Source organism: Convolutriloba macropyga, chromosome 9 (genome assembly GCF_964194025.1).
Source record: "Convolutriloba macropyga chromosome 9, txConMacr16.3, whole genome shotgun sequence".
Taxonomy (NCBI): Eukaryota; Metazoa; Xenacoelomorpha; order Acoela; family Convolutidae; genus Convolutriloba; species Convolutriloba macropyga.
Genome location: NC_134476.1, coordinates 47,703,333 through 47,726,795, shown reverse-complemented (window position 1 = coordinate 47,726,795; position 23,463 = coordinate 47,703,333). Strand labels below are relative to the sequence as shown.

The 23,463-nt window shown below is 37.2% G+C and overlaps 4 protein-coding genes across 5 annotated transcripts in view; 2 read left to right on the top strand and 2 right to left on the bottom strand.

Annotated features, from left to right (window-relative positions):
- The window catches only part of LOC142346247 (uncharacterized), a 57,230-nt gene extending 54,654 nt beyond the window's left edge, over positions 1-2,576 (bottom strand). Inside the window, exons 1-2 of the mRNA XM_075398762.1 lie at positions 2,456-2,576; positions 1,871-2,006 (exon numbers count right to left, since the gene is read on the bottom strand). Of these exons, the coding sequence (XP_075254877.1) occupies positions 1,871-2,006; positions 2,456-2,576 (257 nt within the window). The remainder of the gene's footprint in view (positions 1-1,870; positions 2,007-2,455) is intronic.
- The window catches only part of LOC142345814 (very long chain fatty acid elongase 2-like), a 493,465-nt gene that overhangs the window by 331,676 nt on the left and 138,326 nt on the right, over positions 1-23,463 (bottom strand). The window lies entirely within an intron of this gene.
- Positions 11,597-14,050, top strand: LOC142346246 (uncharacterized). The gene has a single exon (XM_075398761.1). It carries the CDS (start codon positions 11,597-11,599, stop codon positions 14,048-14,050), a length of 2,454 nt encoding a protein of 817 aa, XP_075254876.1.
- LOC142346245 (uncharacterized) lies at positions 14,062-17,305 on the top strand. The gene is made up of 4 exons (XM_075398760.1): positions 14,062-14,775; positions 15,062-15,713; positions 15,906-16,870; positions 16,925-17,305. The coding sequence occupies exons 1-4, from the start codon at positions 14,062-14,064 to the stop codon at positions 17,303-17,305; spliced, it is 2,712 nt and encodes a 903-aa protein (XP_075254875.1).

The following is a 23,463-nucleotide window of genomic DNA, read 5'->3' as shown; positions in this document are numbered from 1 at the left end:
GAAAACTTTGTTTGCCTCTGTGAATGTGAGTTTTGTGTGTGTCGATGTTCAATGTCGTTCCATTCAAAATAGACTCCGAAAATCAGGAAGGATGTGTTTTTTGACATTTCAAATTGCTCACTTGCTTTTAACCCTGGGTTTGGAGTACCTAATCCTCCTATCTTAGCAGTTCAACTGAACAAGCTTTGTTGGGGATTGCTCACATTATATATGTTAGTTATGGTTGATATGAACTGATTTTTTAATGTTCTTTTTGTCTATTTAGTTGATGAGCGACATTGTAATTTTGAATAAACTGATAATCTCATTTTTGCTGATCAAAACGAGTTGTTGAATTGAGTTCGCGTTTTACTCTGAGGAAACCCTCAGCCAAGTAAAATTTAATCCGATCGCAGATTTCGCCTCACGAAGTCCGGCTGCAAAAACTTGGCAACACCACCTTGGCAACTTGGCAAACTCGGAAGTAATTTGGCAACACGGACCACAACATATTATTCTCCCGCTTGACAGCTATATCTTACTCGATTCAGTAGATTGTTTTAAAACTGATTTGTAACTGAAAATGATACTATTTAGACGCGACACTTAAATGGACTCTCAGAAAAGGCTCATTTCAAGTCCAAAAACCCCGATGAGCTGACCCTGATGAGCTGACAATTGTAGGCTATATAGGATGGGTTTTTAAAATCGTATTCTCAACTATTAAACGCAGTTCGACTCAGAAAATCTTAGAAATTGTTTTTCCAATATGTCTGTTCATCACGTTATTGCCTGTAAATGTAACTAAATAGAGCACTCCAATAATAGCGAACGAGCTCATGTCATTGAATTTTTTGCTCGTCGAAGAGTTTCAACTCTGAAAATTTTTGCGTAAAATTCGTGCCCCCGAGTACGCGCGGTATGCAACCGCTCAGTAAGAGAGCGTTGTCATAATTTATAGTAAATCGTTATGTAAATATATTGCACGTGCGTCTGGGGGTGCAAATAATATGCACCCACTGAGCTGGGGGGGGGCACAAACGGAAAAGATTCACAGACAGTTATAACCGTTCAAAAATTTCTATGCAAAAAATTACATTTTAACTTGAAATCATACCATCCGATTATGACTGGGGTATCTTGTAAGATATTTTAAGCAATTGTCAACTTAATTTACAATTATTACCATCACTTCAAACTGGTGTTCTCTGAAGTTTTTAAATTTTAAAATTTTGCAGCCCTTAGCGATGATGCAAGGTTAGTTCTTTATTTAAAGGTGAAGTGTTTAGTTGAACAGCGAAAGTGAAGTGTTGATTTTGAAGTAAGTCAATTCAGTTTGAAATTGAAGGTGTTTGATAACAAAACAAGATTATGAAACAAAAAATAATAATTTTAAATATATCCATAGAAAGATGAAGCGCTCAAGGGACAGGCTTCACAAAACACTAGATAAATCTGCTAAATATTGTGAGCAGAACATTGGTGAGAAAATTCAATGAATATTTGAAGTCTAAGCTCGTCGCTGACTTAATTTTTAAAATAATACATTTTCAACGTTGAAGTATTTCGAGAACGAGTATTGCTTATAAATCTCGTTTAATTTGTTATTCTTGTTTTCACATCACGAAGTATGTGAAGAAAATGCTATGCGCTCTTTTGAGTTTCTAGATACTAATTTAAACTAAATTTTAGGAGACTCGAATTATGAATCTTAAGTTGAGAGATATGATTTATATGTAAAGGTTTTGGCCGCTTTTTTTCTAACTAATTTTTTTTTGCTTTTGAAATCCTTTATTTCCGGATAAGGGGAATTCCGTGATGAAATGGTTTCAAATTCTAAACTGAAAACGTGTCTACGAATTGATAATTGCACTAGAAAAGAGCCCTGTACCCGTGAGAATTCCTTGTAGATCCACCTCTGTATTGGAATTTGAGCCATTCTGGAATTTGGAACTGAGTTTTAGTTAGATCCAGATCAGTTCGGCCTTGATGACGAGTGCCAGGACATGTTTTTCCTCTTCCAACGCCTAAACCAAAGAAGTGGTGAGCAATATCACATAATGGCATAAGTATGTGGAGGAGGCCACTCTTCATTAGTGAGAATTAATATCTAAAAATTTTGTTTCCTATGATTCAGCAATTATAGCCTATTTAATGTAAGCATCTTTAATGCTTCGCTTCATCCAATTAGATTCAAAGTGATAATGTTTTATCGTTATAACCTTATGTTTGATTGTAAATTGTAATTCATAATCTGATTGATCAATGCGACCATCATTAGAACAGTTTTTCAGTTAATAAATCATTTCCACTTATACACAAAAATTTTAAGAAATCAAAAAGAAACACTCTTAATCAGGAACCATTACCTTTATCAATTTCTGTAGTTTCAAATGATATCATATTAGTGAACTTAAAAACCTATAGATTAATGGCGACAACCGACATTCAAGAAACCTTCTGATGTTACACTTACAGAATTTATTCGACTCCTTGGTCGTGATAACAGCAGATGATCTGGAGTTTTCTCTTGTATCGGATCTGGAGTTTTTACTGGAATCAGAGGTCACCAGGGTTTCAGAAGTCACCCTAACCATAGAATCGTTCTTTTACTGGTTTCATACGTCACCGGCAAAAATCAGCCCGATGTCTCAGACGTTACCTCTGATGTCCTGTTCCACTGTCAGATCCATCCAAAAAAATCTCTACCTTTTTTGACAAATAACCTCCAAAATTTTTAGTTTGTCGTCCAAAAATTTTTTGTGTTAAGATAGCAAATCGATTGATGAACCTTGACCAGTTATTATTTCAAATCAAGTAAAAAAAATTCGAACTTTGCGAAGAATATCTGCGAAGAACCACCCAAAAATAAAGGAAATGGGCCGTAAATCAGAAAAATCAAAAAACCGCATATCCTATCAACATTCAAGAAAGACTCTTATGGTAGCTTCTTGAGTCAGTCTTACAAAAGCCAGAGGACATTTCTCGCCATTACATTGTTTTGGGATCTCAAAAACAAGAAAATTCCGATAATTTTTTTGAATTTTTTTAAAAAATACCTTTTGATTGTATTAAAACTGACTTGTATCTGAAAACGATACTATATAGACGTGAAAATTTAATGGACTCTCAGAAAAGTCTTATTTCAAGTCCGCAAACCCAGAAAATTGTTGTATGTGCTGACTCTCATATGAACTGACCATTGCGGGCTATATAGGTTGGGTTTTTAAAATAGTATTCTCAATTATTAAACGCAGCTCGACTCATAAAATCTTAGAAACTACTCTTCCAATAGGTCTGTTCATCTCATTATTGCCTGTGAATTAACTAAATAGAGCACTCCGCCAATAGCGAACGAGCTCATGTCATTGAATTCTTTGCTCGTCGAAGAGATTCAACATATAAATGAAAATTTTTGCCTGAATTTGTTTCCCCGAGTATGGTATGCAACCGCTCAGTAAGAGAGCAGGTGTCATAAAATATAGTAAACAGTTTCGTAAATACATTAATGCAAGGTTAGTTCTTTATTTAAAGGTGAAGTATTGAGTTGAACAGCGACTATAAAGGGTTGATTTTGAAATAAGTCAGTACAGTTTGAAATTGAAGGTGTTTGATAATAAAACAAGATTATGAAAGAAAAAAAATAAGTTCAAAGATATTATTAGAAAGATGAAGCGCTCATGGGACAGGTTTCACACCCCACTACCCACTAATTAAAAAAATTAAAATTTAGTTCAAAAATCTGCAAAATCAGAGATTTGGTGAGAAATTTCAATGAATGGTTGAAGTCTAACCTTGTCGGTGACTTAAAATTTATAACAAAACTTTTCGACGTTGAGGTATTTTGAGAATGAGAATTGCTTATTTGGTCTCGCTTGATCTCGCTTTAAATCTCGCTTGATATTCTGGTTTAACTAAAATATTTTTTTCCTCTTTTGAAATCCATTATTTCAGGACAAAGGGAATTCTACGATGAAATGGTTTCAAGTTCGTAACTGCACATTTGTCTACGTATTAATAAATGTACTAGCAAAGAGTGCTGTACCCGTAAATCAACCTCTGTATTAGAATTTGAGCCTTTCTGGAATTTGGAACTGAGTATTAGTTAGATTCAGATCAGTTCGGGCGTTATGACAAGAGCCAGGACATGTTTTTCATCTTCCAACGCCTAAACCAAAAAAGTGGTGAGCAATATCATATAATTGCATAAGTATGTGGAGGAGGCCGCTGTTCAATAGTGAGAACTGATATCTAAAAATTTTGTTTCCTATGAATCAGCAATAATAGTTTATATAATGTAAGCATCTTTAATGTTTCGCTTCATCCAATTAGATTCAAGTTGATTACATAAATTTTATCGTGATAACCTTATGTTTGATTGTAAATTTTATAATTGATCAATGCTTCCATCATTAGAACAGTTTTTCGGTTAATAAATCATTTCCGCTGTTTTACGCAAAAATTTTAAGAAACCAAAAAAAAACACTTTTAATCAGGAGCCATTTCCTTTATCAGTTTCTGTAGTTTCAACTGATATCATATTAGTGATTTTAAAAACCTATAGATTAATGGCGACAACCGATATTCAAGAAACCTTCTGATGTTACACTTACAGAATTTATTCGACTCCTTGGTCGTGATGTTCTGGAGTTTTCTCTTGTATCGGATCTGGAGTTTTTACTGGAATCAGAGGTCACCAGGGTTTCAGAAGTCACCCTAACCATAGAATCGTTCTTTTACTGGTTTCATACGTTAACGGCAAAAGTCAGCCCGATGTGTCAGACGTTACCTCTGATGTCCTGTTCCACGGTCAGATCCATCCAAAAATTTCTATGTTTTATGACAAATAACCTCCAAAATTTTTAGTTTGTCGTCCAAAAATTTTTTTTGTTAAGATAGCAAATCGATTGATGAACCTTGACCAGTTATTATGTCAAATCAAGTAAAAAAAATCGAACTTTGAGAAGAATATCTGCGAAGAATCACCCAAAAATCAAGGAAAACGGCCTTATATCAGAAAAATAAAAAAAACCACATATCCTATCAACATTCCAGAAAGACTCGTATAGTAGCTTCTTGAGTTAGTCTTACAAGAGCCAGAGGACCTTTCTGGCCATTATATCATTTTGGGATCTCCATATCAGAAAATGTCAGAATTTTTTTTTGAAATCAGAAAATTCAATAACAAAATTTGATTTTCAGATTTGAATTTTTTGTTTTGGGATCTCAAGAAAAATCAGAATAGTTTTATATTACCACAAGTTTTGCTTACAGGAGAATTTTGAATTTCTGACCGCAAAGCCCAATAGTTTTCAGAAAAATCTGAATAACTTACGGAATTATCATAAAGCCATTTCAGTCAATATAACAAACTTGGATCTCAATAACGCGGAAATCAGATAAACGAGTTTGAATTTTTGACCACTCTTGGACTCGATATGCAAAACAAGCAGTCAAACTAAACCTACCTAATTTTGCAGTTGCCAAACGGAATTGCTTCTTAGGTATTGCAGTGGAATCTCAGAAAAGGGAAAACTCAGAAAAGTGTTTTGAAAAAATAAGAATCGAAGAGAAAGATAAAAACGGCTTTGATTTTCTGACTGACTGCTCAGCTCTCTAAATTGCAAATCAAACCATTTAACTAACTTTTGAGTAAACTTTGAAAATTCCTCAAAGCTCTTCTACAAAATATATTATATTTGAAGCCCGAAAACAAAATGAGTTAAAGAAAATTGTTTAAAACAGTTTTCTTTGAACCCAACAAGAACACCTGCGGCAAAGGAAGAAAAGCAAATAAGACGACGTCTCAAAAAAGACAACTTCTGAATTTTGAAAGTTATGCACGAAGTATCACACAGCTCCCAGCAAAAAAGTAATTTTCCTTGTCGCAAACGTCACCGACAAGAAGTCCGTCATTCCCTGCTGGTCTTAGTAATAACTAAGTCTTAGTAATTACACAGATCCAGAAATTACCAAGATGAAAGTGACGGCTTTTTACTGAATTCAGGAGTCATCGTTGTTAAAAAGGAAGGATCTACTTTTCGGTATCCGTAGTAAACACATTTAGAATATTTCTATCCGCCTTTCAACTATTTCAAGAAGAAGAAAACATCTCAAGCACCTCAACAGTGCTCAACAGGAAATTTTTTAGGGGGTTTTCCAAATCAACACAACAACACAACAACTCAACAACCAACGTTTTCTCTTTTAATTCTTGTTGATTAGTCGCTACCTAATTATTTATGTTTTATATATATATATATATATATATATATATATATATATATGTATATGTGTATCTATCTATCTATCTATATATATATATATATATATATATATATATATATATATATATATATATATATATTTCATATATGTATATATGTATATATATATATATATATATATATATATATATATATATGTATATATGTATATATGTATATATGTATATATATATATATATATATATATATATATATATATATATACATATACATATATATATATATATATATATATATATATATATATTCTGCAATCTTCTAGTGGTATTCTCATAAAATCAAATTAAATGTTTTTGTTTAAAAGAATACGCTATTTAACTTGACCCCAAAAAAATGAGAAAGCGACAGAGGAGAAAATATCTTCTCGCATAAACGAGTTTGAAAGTGAACAGACGGTCTGTAAGGAAAAGAAAATCAAAAATAGGAAGCATGGATTGTGTAGCGGATTCTCATACAAAAGAAATAAAATTTCACGCGCTATGCGAAATCAGCTAAACAAAAAGCCTCAATCCTCCGCCATGCAAGATCTACCTTCAAAATTCGAACTACCATCCGCCTCGCACATAACAACAAATCGCTTGTCGGAAGCCTAACAATATGAGCACCAAGTGAAGCCACCGTAAGAGAAAATGACCGAGCCCAGGAAGAAGTCCGCGACCCAAGACAGGTATTGGCCAGACCGACTTGGGTCGCGGACAGGGGGGTCCGGTGCGACCGTCCACAATGGTCTGGAAAAAATTTGGGTCGCGCCTTCCGTCTGGCCAATGGCAATTTTGGTCTGTTCGGTCTGGCGAATACCCATATTTCGGTCTGTTCGGTCTGGCCAATACCCATATTTCGGTCTGTTCGGTCTGTCCAATACCCATATTCCGGTGTGCTCGGTCTGGCCAATACCCAAATTTCGGCCTGTTCGGTCTGGCCAATACCCAAATTTCGGTCTATTCGGTCTGGCCAATACCCAAATTTTGGTCTGTTCGGTCTGGCCAATACCCATATTTCTGTCTGTTCGGTCTGGCCAATACCCATATTTCGGTCTGTTCGGTTTGGCCAATACCTAATTTCAAGGCCTAGAGGTCCAGCCAAATCAAAGCCAAATTGTATAAATGCGTGCTGTATTGACTGTTTTTCAAAATAGCAGCCCATCCTTTGAAATTTCCATTTGTCTTTAAATCGACGTTTTTTCCCATAATTTCCTTTTAAAATCTCATATTGATTTCTCATTCAAAAAATGAAATGAATAAATTATAAATTTTATTGGATGCTTATACACGTTTAAATGAGTCTGGCTATGGTTTGGCGGATGGTCTGGCGGATGGTCTGGCCTACGGTCTGGACAATGGTCTGGCCTATGGCCTGTTCGGTCTGGCCATTGGTCTGGACAACGGTCTGGCCGTTGGTCTGGACAACGGTCTGGCCTATGGTCTGTTTGGTCTGCCAAATGGTCTGGACAATGTCTGGTCAGTCTGGCCAATGGTGTCCAAAGTCTGTTCAGTCTGGCCAATGGTGGCCAAAGTCTGCTCGGTCTGGCCAATACCTATCTTTGAGTATTGTCGGTCTGGCCAATGCCTGTTTTCGGTATGGTCGGTCTGGCCAATACCTGTCTTGGGTCGCGGACTTCATCCTGGGAGTTATTACGGCAACCGCGATTGTTTTCTTGATCACCAAAAAACAGATTATCGGAGAATTTATCAGTTTGAGAAACAATCAAAGAAATGCAATTTATCAGGCGATGTAGCAAACTTTCAATCATAGCCCGCCCCATCTACGTCTTTCGTTAAATGATACAAGACGCGATCATAGCAAAACGATCTCCATTTAGATCTAGTTGCTCTTATGCACAGATTTGAGGCCCTTACGATTGCAAAATTCAATCTCAGTTTGACACAGTTCAAGATAATGCTGTAAATTTTGTCCCATTTCGGAGCGAGTCTGACCGAAAATCTTCTGATAAGAACTTTGCTCTCTCTGGCCATCATACCGTCAACACTGAAAATTAACGGAGTTAAAGTGATATGTTTTTCTTGGCAGACCTCGGAGTATTCTTCAGTGTCTGTGACACGAAGTATTGGCTCCTTTTGTGTGTAGGTCCATGCAAGGCACCATAAGTCTCCCAATAAATCTCTAATTTCCTTTTGCCTTTTCAAGCGTAGCTGGATAATTGTCTAATTAGTTTTTTTTAAAGAGTAAAAATGAATTAACAATTAACTTGGTTATCATGATTTTAGTCATCAGCACAACATATTAGCGGATTAACTAATCTAATATCAGCAGTCCGTTGTGTTTCTTCACAACAAGAAGTAGGCCTCTATTACAATACGCTTTTGTTCTTCCCAATTGGGTCAGGTAAGAAGGAAAACATGCAATTGGAGGCATAATGATAGCTAGAGGCCCTTCTTCAGGATACATGTCGTTTTTTGGTTGATGACATTTTTCAAATTGATTCCATTTTAGGCTGCTCGCGCATGCTTTATCGTCAGTTTGATTTAAATTTGATGCCCCCACTCATTGGGCGACAAAAATATCAGAGCGTTAATAATTGCCGCTAAAACTTGTTGTCCCTACTGATTGGGTGACATATAAAATGATTTTTAATTTCATGTGAGTAGACAATTAGTCTACATGCACGCTGCCCTCTCATGTTTGGTGATAGATTATTGATAACTTTTCTCCGATTAAAACTGGAACGTCAAAATATTACTTCAAATTATAAAATGTTCAAATTACAAGCTCCATGTTCATAGCGAAACGATCTCCATTTAGATCTAGTTCCTCTTATGCACAGATTTGAGGCCCTTCGGATTGCAAAATTCAATCTCAGTTTGACACCGTTCATGATAATTCTGTAAAGTTTGTCCCAATTTGAAGCGAGTCTGTCCAACAATTTTATGAGAAAAACTTTGCTCTCTCTGGCCAACATACCGTCAACACTGAAAACTAAGGGAGTTAAAGCGATATGATTTTCTTGGCAGGCCTAGGAGTATTTTCTCCTCTTTTTGTCAGCGCAGCTTTGCAGCACATCCTCTGGATTTCTGTTGCTTTAAGATTTTTCCTCAGTGTCTCTGACACGAAGTGTTGACTCCTTTTGTGTGTAGGTCCATGCAAGGCACGATAAGTCTCCCAATAAATCTCTAATATCCTTATACGTTTTTGAAATCAAGCCTACTTTTTTGCAAATGAGGGCGTGCTGAACACGGAAATCTTCTCCATAGCCATCACATTTTACAAGGAGTTTTATTAGGGGTAAACCGTATCTTAGCGCCATGGAATCTTGGATTTCAATCTTCGACAAAACAAAATTGTCTCTCTCTGACACTTCTGCTGTTAACCAACAAAAGCTTTCTGTTTTGAAATTCTGCCCCATTCTTTTCCTCTCTGATGAGCACGCTTGTTCTAACAAATCCTCATATGTAATACTCTTCTGGGACTCATTGTCAAGTTATTCATAACCAGTAAATATTTTGTTTGATTTATTTGACCGGGAATAAGTATTAGAAACTGCCAGAATGTTATTATTGAAATGTAACACTCTCTTATTTTTTAAAATTAGAGGAAACTGTCATATAAGAAATCATCGCAGTTAAAGTTTAACAAAGGTTACATTTAGTTTTCACCACCAAATTTGTTGATAGAGGTGTTTTACACTGCAGTTCAATGCTTCCTTTTTATGCATTTCAAGCGTAGCTGGATAATTGTCTATTTAGTTTTTTAGAGGGTAAAAATCAATTAACAATTAACTTGGTTATCATGATTTTAGTCATCGACACGTATTAGCGGATTAACTAATCTAATATCAGCAGTCCGTTGTTTTTCTTCACAACAAGAAGTAGGTCTCTATTATAATACGCTTTTGTTCTTCCCACTTAGGTAAGGTTAGAAGGAAAACATGTGATTGGAGGCATTACCATAGCTAGAGGTCCTTCTTCAGGATACATGTTGTCGTTTTTTGGTTGATGACATTTTCAAATTGATTCCATTTTAGGCTGTTCGCGCAAGCTTTATCGTCAATTTGATTTAAGTTTGATGCCCCCACTCATTGGGTGACAAAAATATCAGAGCGCTAATAATTGTCACTAAAACATGTTGTCCGTACTTATTGGGTGACATATAAAAATATTTTTAATTTCATGTGAGTAGACAATAAGTCTATATGTACGCTGCTCTCTCATGTTTGGTGATAGATTTTGATAACTTTTCTCCGATTAAAACAGGAAAGATGATTTTTTGGACATTTCTCACTTGCTTGTTTGGAAATTGCTCACTTGCTTTTACCACTGGGTTTTGAATACCTAATCCTCCGTTCTTAGCAGGCAAACTGAACAAGCTTCTTTGGGGATTGCTCACATTATAAACGTTAGTTACGGTTGATATGAACTGGTTTTTAATTGAATCTTCTTTATTGTCTATTTAGTTGATGAGTGTTGTGGTTAACAACCTTTTGACCTTCATATTGCGAGAGCTTTAAAACTTCAACTCAAGATGACTTCTTCAACAAACGCAACAATAAATTACCACGTGATTTGAACTAAGAAATCATAATTTCATCTGATTTTATCAACAACACTTGTTTCCTTTTGAGCTTGAGTTCTTCTTAAGCATAAAGCATTTAAGTCTTTAAAGCGTTTAAAGCAAGTCTAATCAACAAAAATAAGTGTTGCAACGCAACATTTAATGGTCCGCCGAAAAATAGGTTAAGGATAAAATAGTCGAAGCATTAAGCACCCAAAGCATTCACTCTTCTCAAAAATTTGTTGATAACCTAAAAAGGGGAAACTTAAAGGGAAATTGAAAAGCGGACCCCCCACTAGATACCATCATTCCCCCACATGTTATTCAAGTTGATTAACTTGTATAACTAGGTTGATTAACCTAACCAAGAGACCCGGTAGAGGATATCTAGTGGGGTAACTGTATACTCAAGATTCTGCATACTTTTTTTTGAAAAACTTCAGGGGAAGTCAATCTCTCTCTCTCTCTAGTTCTCACCGAGAACACGGTTTTTGTTAGCTTACTTTGCCCCCTGAAGTACTAAGACTAAGTTCGCGCGTAAAAATTGGCCGCACCTTTGCGGGGGATAGATACAACCCTATATTTACAACATTCACGCTGTTTTAACTTGTTTCTGAGCTTTTAGCCACAAAAGATTTACAACAACAGATAAAGACAAAGAATACAGCCAAAGAATACAACTAAAGAACAGCATCAAGAACAAAGCAAGGAACAGTGAGACAACAGCATATCAGAAACATGCCAGAAAATCTAGAACTTCTTCGAAAGTCGCGTGGGCTCACAGAGGAGTTGCAACGAAACTCTACAATGAAGCAGACGGCATAATGAACAAACCGTTCACACTTATCAATAAAGACGACCTTATTCGACTGCAGCAGATAGTTGAACTATTGAAGAAGAAGCAAGCCTTCCTATCTGAGCAGAACCAAAAGATTCAGTCTCTTTTTGATGATCCTGACAACTTGGACGATGAAATTGTTGAGACAGAGGAGTATGATGACAAGATATGCCAAAACATTGACTATGTTCATCGGTTTGTTCAGCGAAAGACAAGACACTCGTCACAAGAGAGCTCATTTGCAGCCGGAAGCACCACGATTTCGAGGAATATACAGAACATCAATCTACCAAAGCTCGACTTGCCCAGTTTTTCCGGAAACTACTTGGACTGGATCTCCTTTTATGATCGCTTCAAGGGAGCAGTAATAGATAACGATCAGTTGACAAACAGTTTGAGATTACAGTACCTGAAGTCAGCAGTGAAGGGAGAAGCTTCGAAGATGTTAACTTCAATCACAGTCACCGACGACAACTTCGATGTTGCAATGGAAATTTTGCAGAACCGATACGACAACAGGAGATTGATACTTCGAGCCCACATCCATGGAATTGTCCCATATCGACCAGTTTCACACGAAAACACACGGGAATTACGAAAACTTATCGACACAATGGAGGAGCACAGACTTTCTCTTCGGAACATGGGACAACCAGTTGAGCATCAGGACCCCTTTTTTGTCCATTTGATTGCAGAAAAACTGCCCATCGAAACACGAAAGTTCTGGGAGCTTTCTTCAAAGGGGAAAGAACTACAGACCTATCAGGAACTAAAGACATTCCTGGAGGAACGTGATCAGGCGTTGGAGTCAGCAGCACCAAGCAACAGTTCATCAAATATCGAAAAACGATCGCATACGCAACAAAATCATCCACAGAGACAACTTCACACTCATGTTACGACAACGAATCAGCAATGCGAATGTTGTGAAGAGGAACACAGAATTTTCAAATGTGGTAAGTTCAAAGGTTTAGGTGTCAAGGAGCGAGCGCAGCTGATCAAAGTCAAAGGACTTTGTTTCAATTGTCTAAGACCAGGACACCGAGCAGAGAGTTGCGATGGTTCTTCGTGCCGCCAATGTGGACGAAAGCATCACACGTTGTTGCATCGAGAAGATGCGCATCAAGTAAATCAATTGAAAAACTCGTTTGGAAACAGCCGCAAAGCCAACGCAAGAGATCAGGAGAAGGTTTCATCTGGAGCCTCCAGCAGTAATGCAGAACAAACAACTATCGATCAAAAGATAACAGCAGCCCTCACCCATGAAGACAAGACACTGGAAATTTTTCTTCAGACAGCAATTGTTCCTGTTAATGTTCAAGGAGAAATAGTATATCTGCGAGCAATTCTGGACTCTGCATCTCAGAATATTCTTGTAACTGACGCTGCAGTACAAAGACTTCAGCTAGAGAGAAAGAGGAACAATACTCGTGTTTTTGGACTCGGAGGAAATGAAGTCTCAACTAATCGCGGATTTGTTGACCTTTGCCTTCAACCAAAAAACAAAGCACCAATTATCATTGACGCGTCAGTTTTAACGAAAATGACAAACGATTTACCTTCTCGGTACATCAACACAGACAATTGGGAGACAGTAAAGGAACTACAGTTGGCTGATCCCGACTTTAACAAGCCCGCCCAAGTTGATCTAATCATTGGAGCTGGACACTACGAGGACTTGATGGTTGGGAACAACAGACTGAAAGAACCAAACATCCCCGTTACTTATCGGCTCTCAGTATTCGGTTGGTTAGCAATTGGACGCGAAAACGTGCAAACTTCCAATTCTTCCAATTTGCAAACCTACTTTGTGTCATCAATTGAAGACAGTTTGCAGCGTTTTTGGGAAATCGAGGAAGTGCCTGCAACTAAACATCTGACCGACGAAGAAAGAAGATGTGAAGAACACTTCAAGTCAACCACACGAAGAAGCCCTGAAGGAAGGTTCATCGTAAAACTGCCGTTTAAGAACGAAATTGGAGAACTGGGGGATTCCCAGCAGCAAGCACAACGAAGACTTAGAAGTCTCCTTCATAGACTTCAAAAACAGCCTGATCTGTACAGAAGATACAACGAGTTCATCAATGAGTTCATTAAACTAGGACACATGGAAGAAGTACCAGCAAAGGAGATGCTACTGCCAATAGAGAAAAGCAATTATCTCAGCCATCACTGTGTGTTCAAGGACTCAAGTACAACTACGAAGCTGCGTGTAGTCTTTGATGGTTCAGCAAAGACTACCAGTGGAATTTCTTTGAACGATAGACTGATGGTGGGACCCAAGATCCAGAAAGATCTATTCAGCATCCTGATCCGTTTCCGTATGTATCCTGTAGCACTTTCAGCAGACATTGCAAAAATGTACAGACAAGTGCAACTGGATACCGAAGATAAGGACTATCATCGACTACTTTGTATGGAACGAACTCAACAGATATAAAGACATTTAGGATGACACGCGTCACGTACGGAATAGCATCATCAGGGTTCCATTCTATTCGCCCATTACAAGTTTTAGCGGAAGATGTTACAGACAAAAATGTACAGCTAGGAATCACGACAGACATGTACGTCGACGACTTGTTGACAGGAGCACCCAATCTGGAAAGCGCAATGAAACTGCAGGACTCAATCATAGCAGTTCTTTCAAAGGCAGGGTTTGAGATTCGCAAGTGGACTTCAAGTAACCCAGAACTTGTTGAAAGGCTACCTGCAAACTTTCGAGAAACTACCGACGAGATGACGATTAAAAGCGACGACTACAGTATAAAAACTTTAGGCGTCAAGTGGAACCCAAATCCAGACCACTTCAGTTTCATAGCAAAACTAGACGAAAAGACACCATCTACAAAACGCGAAATACTGTCAGAAGTTACACGGCTCTTTGATCCGTTGGGATGGCTTTCACCTACAATTCAATTCAAATCTTTTGTTCAACTGCTTTGGATGGACCGACTTGGATGGGACGAAGCTTTGTCGAAATGCCTTCAGCAACAGTACAGCCGACTCAGAGTTCAACTGAAGGAATTGGAAACTATTACACTGCCCAGAAAGGTAGTTTCAATCTCGCCAGCATCATCGGACATTGAACTTCATGTCTTCTGTGATGCATCAACTACAGCCTACGCCGCAGTTGTGTATATACGACAATCTTTCGACGGAACAGTTCACACAAGGATGTTGACAGCAAAGACCAGTTGCACCAATAAGGAGTTGCACCAATAAGGAGTTGCACCAATAAGGAGTTTGTGCGTTCCCCGGTTGGAACTTTGTGCAGCACTTCTTGGAGCAAATTTGGTGGAAGCGATATCATCATCTTTGAACGATCAACGTACGTTTCCCGACACCAAAAGTGTACGCTTGGACAGATTCAACGGTAATACTGGCTTGGCTGCAAAACTTTCCAAGAAAGTCGAAGACATTCGTTGCCAACCGTGTTGCAAAAATTCAGAACCTCATTCCATCCAGCAATTGGAATTTCGTGCCGACGGAGGAGAATCCTGCCGATTGCGCATCACGAGGAATCTCAGCCGCAAACCTAGCCAAACACAGCCTTTGGTGGAATGGACCCAGCTGGCTAGAAAAAAGCGAAGATTATTGGCCGAAGTCGGAATCAATTGAAGAACATCAGCATGCAGTGAACAACGAAGTGCAAGGAGAAACACTGAAGCAAACAACAATGGTTGTTACTCAGGAGAACAACTCAATAGTTCAGCTATTTCATCGAACATCCTCGTTTGGAAAACTGGTTCGAATTTTTTGTTATGTCAAGAAATTCATTCAGAAGGCCAAACAACAAAGCCAGAAAACCATTGCCAGCAGAACAGATCCAACAAAATTCGATACCAAATGCTACTCCCAGAATAGGAACCTATCATCAAAAAGATGTCAACAGAAAAAGTCGGAAGCTAAAATAGCATCTGAATTTCAGTCACTTCAACTCAACTCTTCAGATCTTTACCTTGGACGGATTGCCATATACAGCCTGATTCAAAAACTTTACTTGCAAGAGTTTGATGCCATTGTTAGTCAATCATCTTCATCAATGACAGAAGGGAAATGTAACAACATTCCGGAGAATGTGTATTGTCATAAACCCCTCGGTAAGGTTGAGGTAGGTAAAGTTGGTGAGGTTGAGGTAGGTAAGGTTGAGGTTGGTAAGGTTAAGGTAGGTAAGGTTGGTCAAGGTGAGGTAAGTAAGGTTGCTGAGGTAGGTAAGGGTGGTAGGGTTGAGGTAGGCAAGATTGGTAAGGTTCAGGTAGGTAAGCTTTGTACAGCTCAATTAGGTATTTCAGATAAACCAACAAGATTCAACGATTTGCAGCAACAAGTAGGTACAAGTGAAGAAGAATTGATCAACAGTACCACAAAACGAAGAATAAAGATTTTGCCAAAAAGAGGACGACTTTTCAAACTTTCTTCCTTCTACGACCCAGACAATAAAGTTGTTCGCGTGGGCGGACGACTAGCAAATTCGCCATACAACATAGACAAGAAGTTTCCTGTCCTTATTCCCAAAGACTCTCCAATCACAGTGCTCCTGATTCGGGAAGCTCATGCAAGGAACTTCCATGGAGGCCCACAGTTAACATTATTTTATCTTCGACAAACAATTTGGATACCCGGAGGACTATCAGCTGTTAAAAAAATTATTTACAACTGCAAGCCCTGCATTCGCCACGACGCCAGAATTCTTCAGCCTCAAATGGGAGATCTGCCAACAGAACGTGTTGTTTCATCATTTGCTTTCACCCACACTGGTTTGGACTACTGTGGACCTTTCAGCATAAAAGACAGCAGCGGAAAATTGCAGAAAACGTATGTTGCCCTTTTTGTATGTTTCAGCACAAAGGCCGTCCATATGGAAACAGTGACAACGTTGACCAAGGAGGACTGTCTGAACGCCATAAAACGTTTTACAGCACGACGTGGACTGCCCGAAAATATTTATAGTGACAACTCAAGGACTTTCATTGGAGAAATTGAGTTTCGTAAATTATTAATGGACAGAGAATTCAAGGAACTGGTAGATGCCTTCACTACAGGACATCAGATAAACTGGTTGACAATTCCTCCACGGACGCCTCATTTTGGAGGTCTCTGGGAAGCCGCAATAAAATCCATGAAGAGACATTTTTACAGGACTGTGGGGACAACAAAGATGTCTTTTGAGAATTTCACAACCCTGATCACTCAAATTGAGGCCATCCTCAATTCTCGCCCACTTACAGCCCCCTCTAGCGATGCCAATGACCCCTCAGTACTAACACCCGCTCATTTTCTTATTGGACGCCCACTGACAGCTTTGCCGTAGCCATCTCAAGAAGACAATCGGACACTAAACAGAAGGTTCAAAGGCATCAACAACATTGTCAGACAATTTTGGAAAAAGTGGTCCGTGGACTACTTGACAACACTTCAACATCGACCAAAATGGCAGGATAACAAACAACAGCACGCAGTCAATGACATTGTTATCATCAAGGAAGACAACACGCCTCCAATGCTATGCCCACTGGCAAGGATTACAAAAATATTCGACGGAAATGACAAGATAGTACGAGTAGTCCAAGTTAGAACGCAAACAGGACTCTACATACGACCAGTAAGCAGACTGGTTCCATTGGAGAAGGAGAGACCAGAATCTCAGCTACCCAAATGGAAGACAGCGGATGACTCAATGGATGAGGATTGACAAGTCAGCAGCACAACCCAATTCAATACAACAAGACCGGAAGATAAGCGTTCCTTAGACAATGAGCAATCAATATTCAAGTCAATATCATCAGCATTCACTATTTGCAATATTTTGAAGTCTGTCAAGCTAATTGTAAATCATTCACCTTCATGACATCAACGACAATGACGACCACAATGATGATGATGTTGATAATGACCACGAGCATGATGATGACGACAACGACAAAGACGACAACGATGACGACTACGACGACGAAGATGACAACAAGGCAAACAACAATCAATTTTCAGAAAACAATTTCCTCGTCAAAAATTTTCTGTGAAATGTCTTGTGTCAAAGGTCTTAAGTGACTTCAATATTACTTTTCAATTGAACTCGTTCAAGGAGGCCGGGTTATGTTGTGGTTAACAACCTTTTGACCTTCATATTGCGAGAGCTTCAAAACTTCAACTCAAGATGACTTCTTCAACAAACGCAACAATAAATTACCACGTGATTTGAACTAAGAAATCATAATTTCATCTGATTTTATCAACAACACTTGTTTCCTTTTGAGCTTGAGTTCTTCTTAAGCATAAAGCATTTAAGTCTTTAAAGCGTTTAAAGCAAGTCTAATCAACAAAAATAAGTGTTGCAACGCAACAATGAGCGACATTGTAATTTTGAATAAATTCATAATCTCATTTTCGCTAATCAAAATGAGTTGTTGAATTGACTTCGCGTTTTCCTCTGAGGAAACATCAGCCAAGTAAAATTCAATCCGATCGCAGATGTCGCCTCACAAAGTCCGGCTGCAAAAACTTGGCAACGCCAACTTGGCAACTTGGCAAACTCGGAAGTAATTTGGCAACACCAACTACAATATTGTATTCTCCAGATTGACAGCTATATGCTTAACTCGATGCAGTTGATTGTATTAAAACTGATTTGCATCTGAAAATGATACTATATAGATGTGACAATAAATGGACTCTCAGAAAAGTCTCATTTCAAGTTCAAAAACCCAGAAAATTGTTGTATGTGTTGACCCTGATGAGTTGACCATTTTAGGCTGTATAGGTTGGGTGTTTAAAATCGTATTCTCAACTATTAAACACGCAGTTCGACTCAGAAAATCTTCGAAACTATTTTTCCAAAAGGTCTGTTCATCACGTTATTGCCTGTGAATGTAACTAAATAGAGCACTCCAATAATAGCGGACAAGCTCATGCCATTGGAGTTTTTGCTCGTCGAAGAATTGCAACTTATGAAAATTTTTGAGGGGTGCACAAACGCAAAAGATTCAAAGACAACTTGAAGTCATACCATCCGATTATGACTGGGGTATCTTGTAAGATATTTTAAGCAATTGTCACCTTAATTTACAATTATTACCATCACTTCAAACTAGTGTTCTCTGAAGTTTTCAAATTTTACAAATTTGCAGCCTTTAGCGATGATGCAAGTTTACGTCTTTAGATTTCTAGATTTTAATTTAAACCAAATTTTAGGGGACTCGAATTATGAATCTTAAGTTGAGAGATATGATTTATATGTAAAGGTTTTGGCCGCTTTTTCTCTAACTAAAAAATGTTTTCTTTTAAAATCCATAACTTCCGGATAAGGGGAATTCCGCGATGAAATGGTTTCAAATCCTAAACTGAAAACGTGTCTACGAGTTGATAATTGCACTAGAAAAGAGCCCTGTGGCCGTGAGAATTCTTGTAGATCCACCCTTGTATTGGAATTTGAGCCACTCTGGAATTTAGAACTGAGTTTTAGTTAGATCCAGATCAGTTCGGCCTTGATTACGAGTGCCAGGACATGTTTTTCCTCTTCCAACGCCTAATTCAAAGAAGTGGTGAGCAATATCACATAATGGCATAAGTATGTGGAGGAGGCCACTGTTCAATAGTGAGACTTGATATCTAAAAATTTTGTGTCCTATGAATCAGCAATTAGAGCCTTTTTAATGTAAGCATCTTCAATTTTTCGCTTCATCCAATTAGATTCAAAGTGATTACAAAAATTTTATCGTCATAACCTTATGTTTGGTTGTATATTGCATAATTCATAATTTGATTGATCAATGCTACCATCATTAGAACAGTTTTACAGTTAATAAATCATTTGCCACTGTTTTAAACAAAAATCGCAAAAGTCAGCCGATGTCTCAGAGGTTACCTCTGATGTCCTGTTCCACGGTCAGATCCATCCAAAAAAACCTTTTTTGACAAATAACCTGCAAAATATATAATTTGTCGACCAATTATTTTCTGTGTTGCGATAGCACATTGATTGATGAACATTGACTAGTTATTTTTTCAAAGCAAGAAAAAGCAATTTTCTAACATTGGGAGGAATATCTGAGAAGAACAACCCAAAAATCAAGGAAATGGACCTTAAATCAGAGAAATCAAAAAACCGCATATTCTATCAACATTCCAGAAAGACTCTTATAGTAGCTTCTTGAGTCAGTCTTACAAGATCCAGAGGACCTTTCTTGCCATTATATCGTTTTGGGATCTCAAAAGCAAGAAATTTCCGATAATTTTTTTTGAATTTTTTTTTAAAAAATTTTTTGGTTGTTTTAAAACTGACTTGTATCTGAAAATGATACTATATAGACGTGAAAATTAAATGGACTCGCAGAAAAGTCTTATTTCAAGTCCACAAACACAGAAAATTGTTGTATGTGCTGACTCTGATATGAACTGACCACTGGGGACTATATAGGTTGGGTTTTTAAAATCGTATTCTCAATTTTTAAACGCAGCTCGACTCATAAAATCTTAGAAACTGCTCTTCCAATAGGTCTGTTCATCTCGTTATGGCCTGTGAATTAACTAAATAGAGCACTCCAATAATAGCGAACGAGCTCGTGTCATTGAAATCTTTGCTCGTCGAAGAGATTCAACTTAGAAATGAAAATGTTTGCCTAAATTTGTTTCCCGGAGTATTGTATGCAACCGCTCTTTAAGAGAGCAGGTGTTATAAAATTTAGTAAATCGTTACGTAAATACATTAATGCAAGGTTAGTTCTTTATTTAAAGGTGAAGTATTTAGTTGAAGATCGACAGTAAAGTGTTTATTTTGAAATAAGTTAGTACAGTTTGAAATTGAAGGTGTTAGATAATAAAACAAGGTTATGAAACAAAAAATAATAATTTCAATGATATTCTTTGAAAGATGAAGCGCTCCTCGGACAGGTTTCACACCCCACTACCCCACTAATTAAAAAAAAGATTCAGCTCAAATATTTTAAGCAGAGATTTGGTGAGAAATTTCAATGAATGGTTGAAGTCGAACCTTGTCGGTGACTTAAATTTTATAATAATTCCGTTTAGACGTTGAGGTATTTTGAGAATGAAAATTGCTTATTTAAATCTCGCTTGATGTTTTGGTTTGCACATCATCAAGTATGTGAAGAAAATGCTAGGCGCTCTTTTGCATTTTTAGATACTAATTTAAACCAAATTTTAAGAATCTCGAATTATGAATCTTAAGTTGAGAGATAAGATTTAGCCGTTTTACGCTTTTAGCCGTTTTCTTTAATTAAAACATTTTTTTCCACTTTTGAAATCCATTATTACTGGACAAAAGGAATTCTACGATGAAATGGTTTCAAGTTCGTAACTGAACATGTGTTTATGTATTAAGAAATGTACTAGAAAAGAGACCTGTACCCGTAAATCCACCTCTGTATTAGAATTTGAGCCTTTCTGGAATTTGGAACTCAGTAAAAGTTAGATTCAGATCTGTTCGGGCGTTATGACGAGAGCCAGGACATGGTTTTCCTCTTCCAACGTCTAAACCAAAGAATTGGTGAGCCATATCACATAATGGCACAAGTATGTGAAGGAGGCCACTGTTCAATAATGAGAACTGATATCCAAATAATTTTGTTTCCTATGAATCAGCACTTATAGTCTATTTAATGTAAGCATCGTTAATGCTTCGCTTCATCCAATTGGATTCAAAGTGATTACATAAATTTTTATCGTTATAACCTTATGTTTGATTGTAAATTGTATAATTCATAATCTGATTGATCAACGCTACCATCATTGGAACAATTTTTCAGTTAATGAATCATTTACACTGTTTTACACAAAAGTTTTAAGAAACCAAAAAAAAACAACTTTTAATCAGGAGCCATTACCTTTATCAGTTTCTGTAGTTTCAAGTGATATCATATTAGTAAACCTAAAAACCTATAGATTCACTCTTGTTGCAGATGCAACCTCAAGATAGCTCAATACGGAAGTTGAAGACAATATGGCGCAAAAAATTTGACTTTATGTCCCACAATGCTAGTGCAAAGAATTCAAAACATAAAAGCCAAAATCTCAAAACTTAAATTTTTAAAGCTAGAAATAATTTTTTGTTACATGTTAATTGTGACAACCGACACTCAAGAAACTTTCTGATGTTACACATACAGAGTTCATCGACTCCTTGGTCGTGACAACAGCAGATGACGGTCCCCTCTATCGGATCTGGAGTTTTTACTGTAATCAGAGGTCAAAAAAGACAACTTTTTCGGGAGTTGGATTTCAGAAGTCATCCCAAGCAGAGAATCGTTCTTGCACTGGTTTCATACATTAAGGGCAAAAGTCAGCCCGATGTGTCAGACGTTACCTCTGATGTCCTGTTCCACGGTCAGATCCATCCAAAAATTTCTATGTTTTATGACAAATAACCTCCAAAATTTTTAGTTTGTCGTCCAAAAATTTTTTGTGTTACGATAGCACATCGATTGATGAACCTTAACCAGTTACTATTTCAAAGCAAGTGAAAGCTATTTTTTTCATGTTTGAGAGGAATATCTGCGAAGAATCACCCAAAAATCAAGAAATGGGTCTTAAATTAGAAAAATGAAAAAAAACGGCATATCCTATCAACAGAAAGATTCTTATAGTCGCTTCTTGAGTTAGTCTTACAAGAGCCAGTGGACCTTTCTGACCATTATATCGTTTTGGGATCTCCAAAACAAAAAATGTCAGAATTTTTTTTGAAATCAGAAAATTCAAAAACACATTTTGATTTTCAGACTGAAATTTTTTGTTTTGGGATCTCAAGAAAAATCAGAATAGTTTTATATTATCACAAGTTTTGATTACAGGAGAATTTTGAATTTCTGATCGCAAAGCCCAATGGTTTGCAGAAAAACTTGAATTAGTTACGGAATTATCAGAAAGCTATTTCAGTCAATATATCAAACTTGGATCTCAATAACGCGGAACGGCAGCATATTTTTTTGAAATCAGAAAAACGAGTTTGAATTTTTGACAACTCTTGGCCTCGATATGCAAAACAAGTGGTCAACCTAAACTTCTTAGCTAATTTTGCAGTTGCCAAACGGAAATGCTGCTCAGGTATTGCAGTGAAATCTCAGAAAATGGAAAACTTAGAAAAGTGTTTTGAAAAAATAACAATCGAAGAGAAAGAGAAAAAACAGCTTTGATTTTCAGACTGACTGCTCAGCTCTCTAAATTGCAAATCAAACCCTTTAACAAATTTTTGAGTAAACTTTGAAAATTCCTCAAAGCTCTTCTACCGAATATATTAGACTTGAAGCCCGAAAATGAAAAGAGTTAAAGAAAATTGTTTAAAACAGTTTTCTTTAAACCCAACAAGAACACCTGCGGCAAAGGAAGAACAAAAAATAAGACGAAGTCTCAAAAAAGACAACTTCTTGATTTTGAAAGTTATATACGAATTATCACACAGCTCCCAGCAAAAGAGGAAAGACGCAAAAAAAATATTTCTTCTCAGTTAACTAAGAACCGTCTTTTTTCTTGCGGCAAACGTCAACGACAAGAAGTCCGCCATTCCCTGCTGGTCTTAGTAATAACTAAGTCTGACTAGTTACACAGGTCCAGAAATTACCAAGATGAAAGTGACGGCTTTTTACTGAATTCAGGAGTCATCGTTGTTAAATAGGAAGGATCTACTTTTCGTTATCCGTAGTAAACCCATTTAGAATATTTCTATCCGCCTTTCAACTATTTCAAGAAGAAGAAAACATCTCAAGCACCTCAAGAGGGCTAAACAGGAAATTTTTTTAGGGGGTTGTCCAAATCAACACAACAACACAACAACTCAACAACCAACGTTTTCTCTTGTAATTCTCGTTGATTAGTCGCTCCCTAATTTTATATGTTTTATAT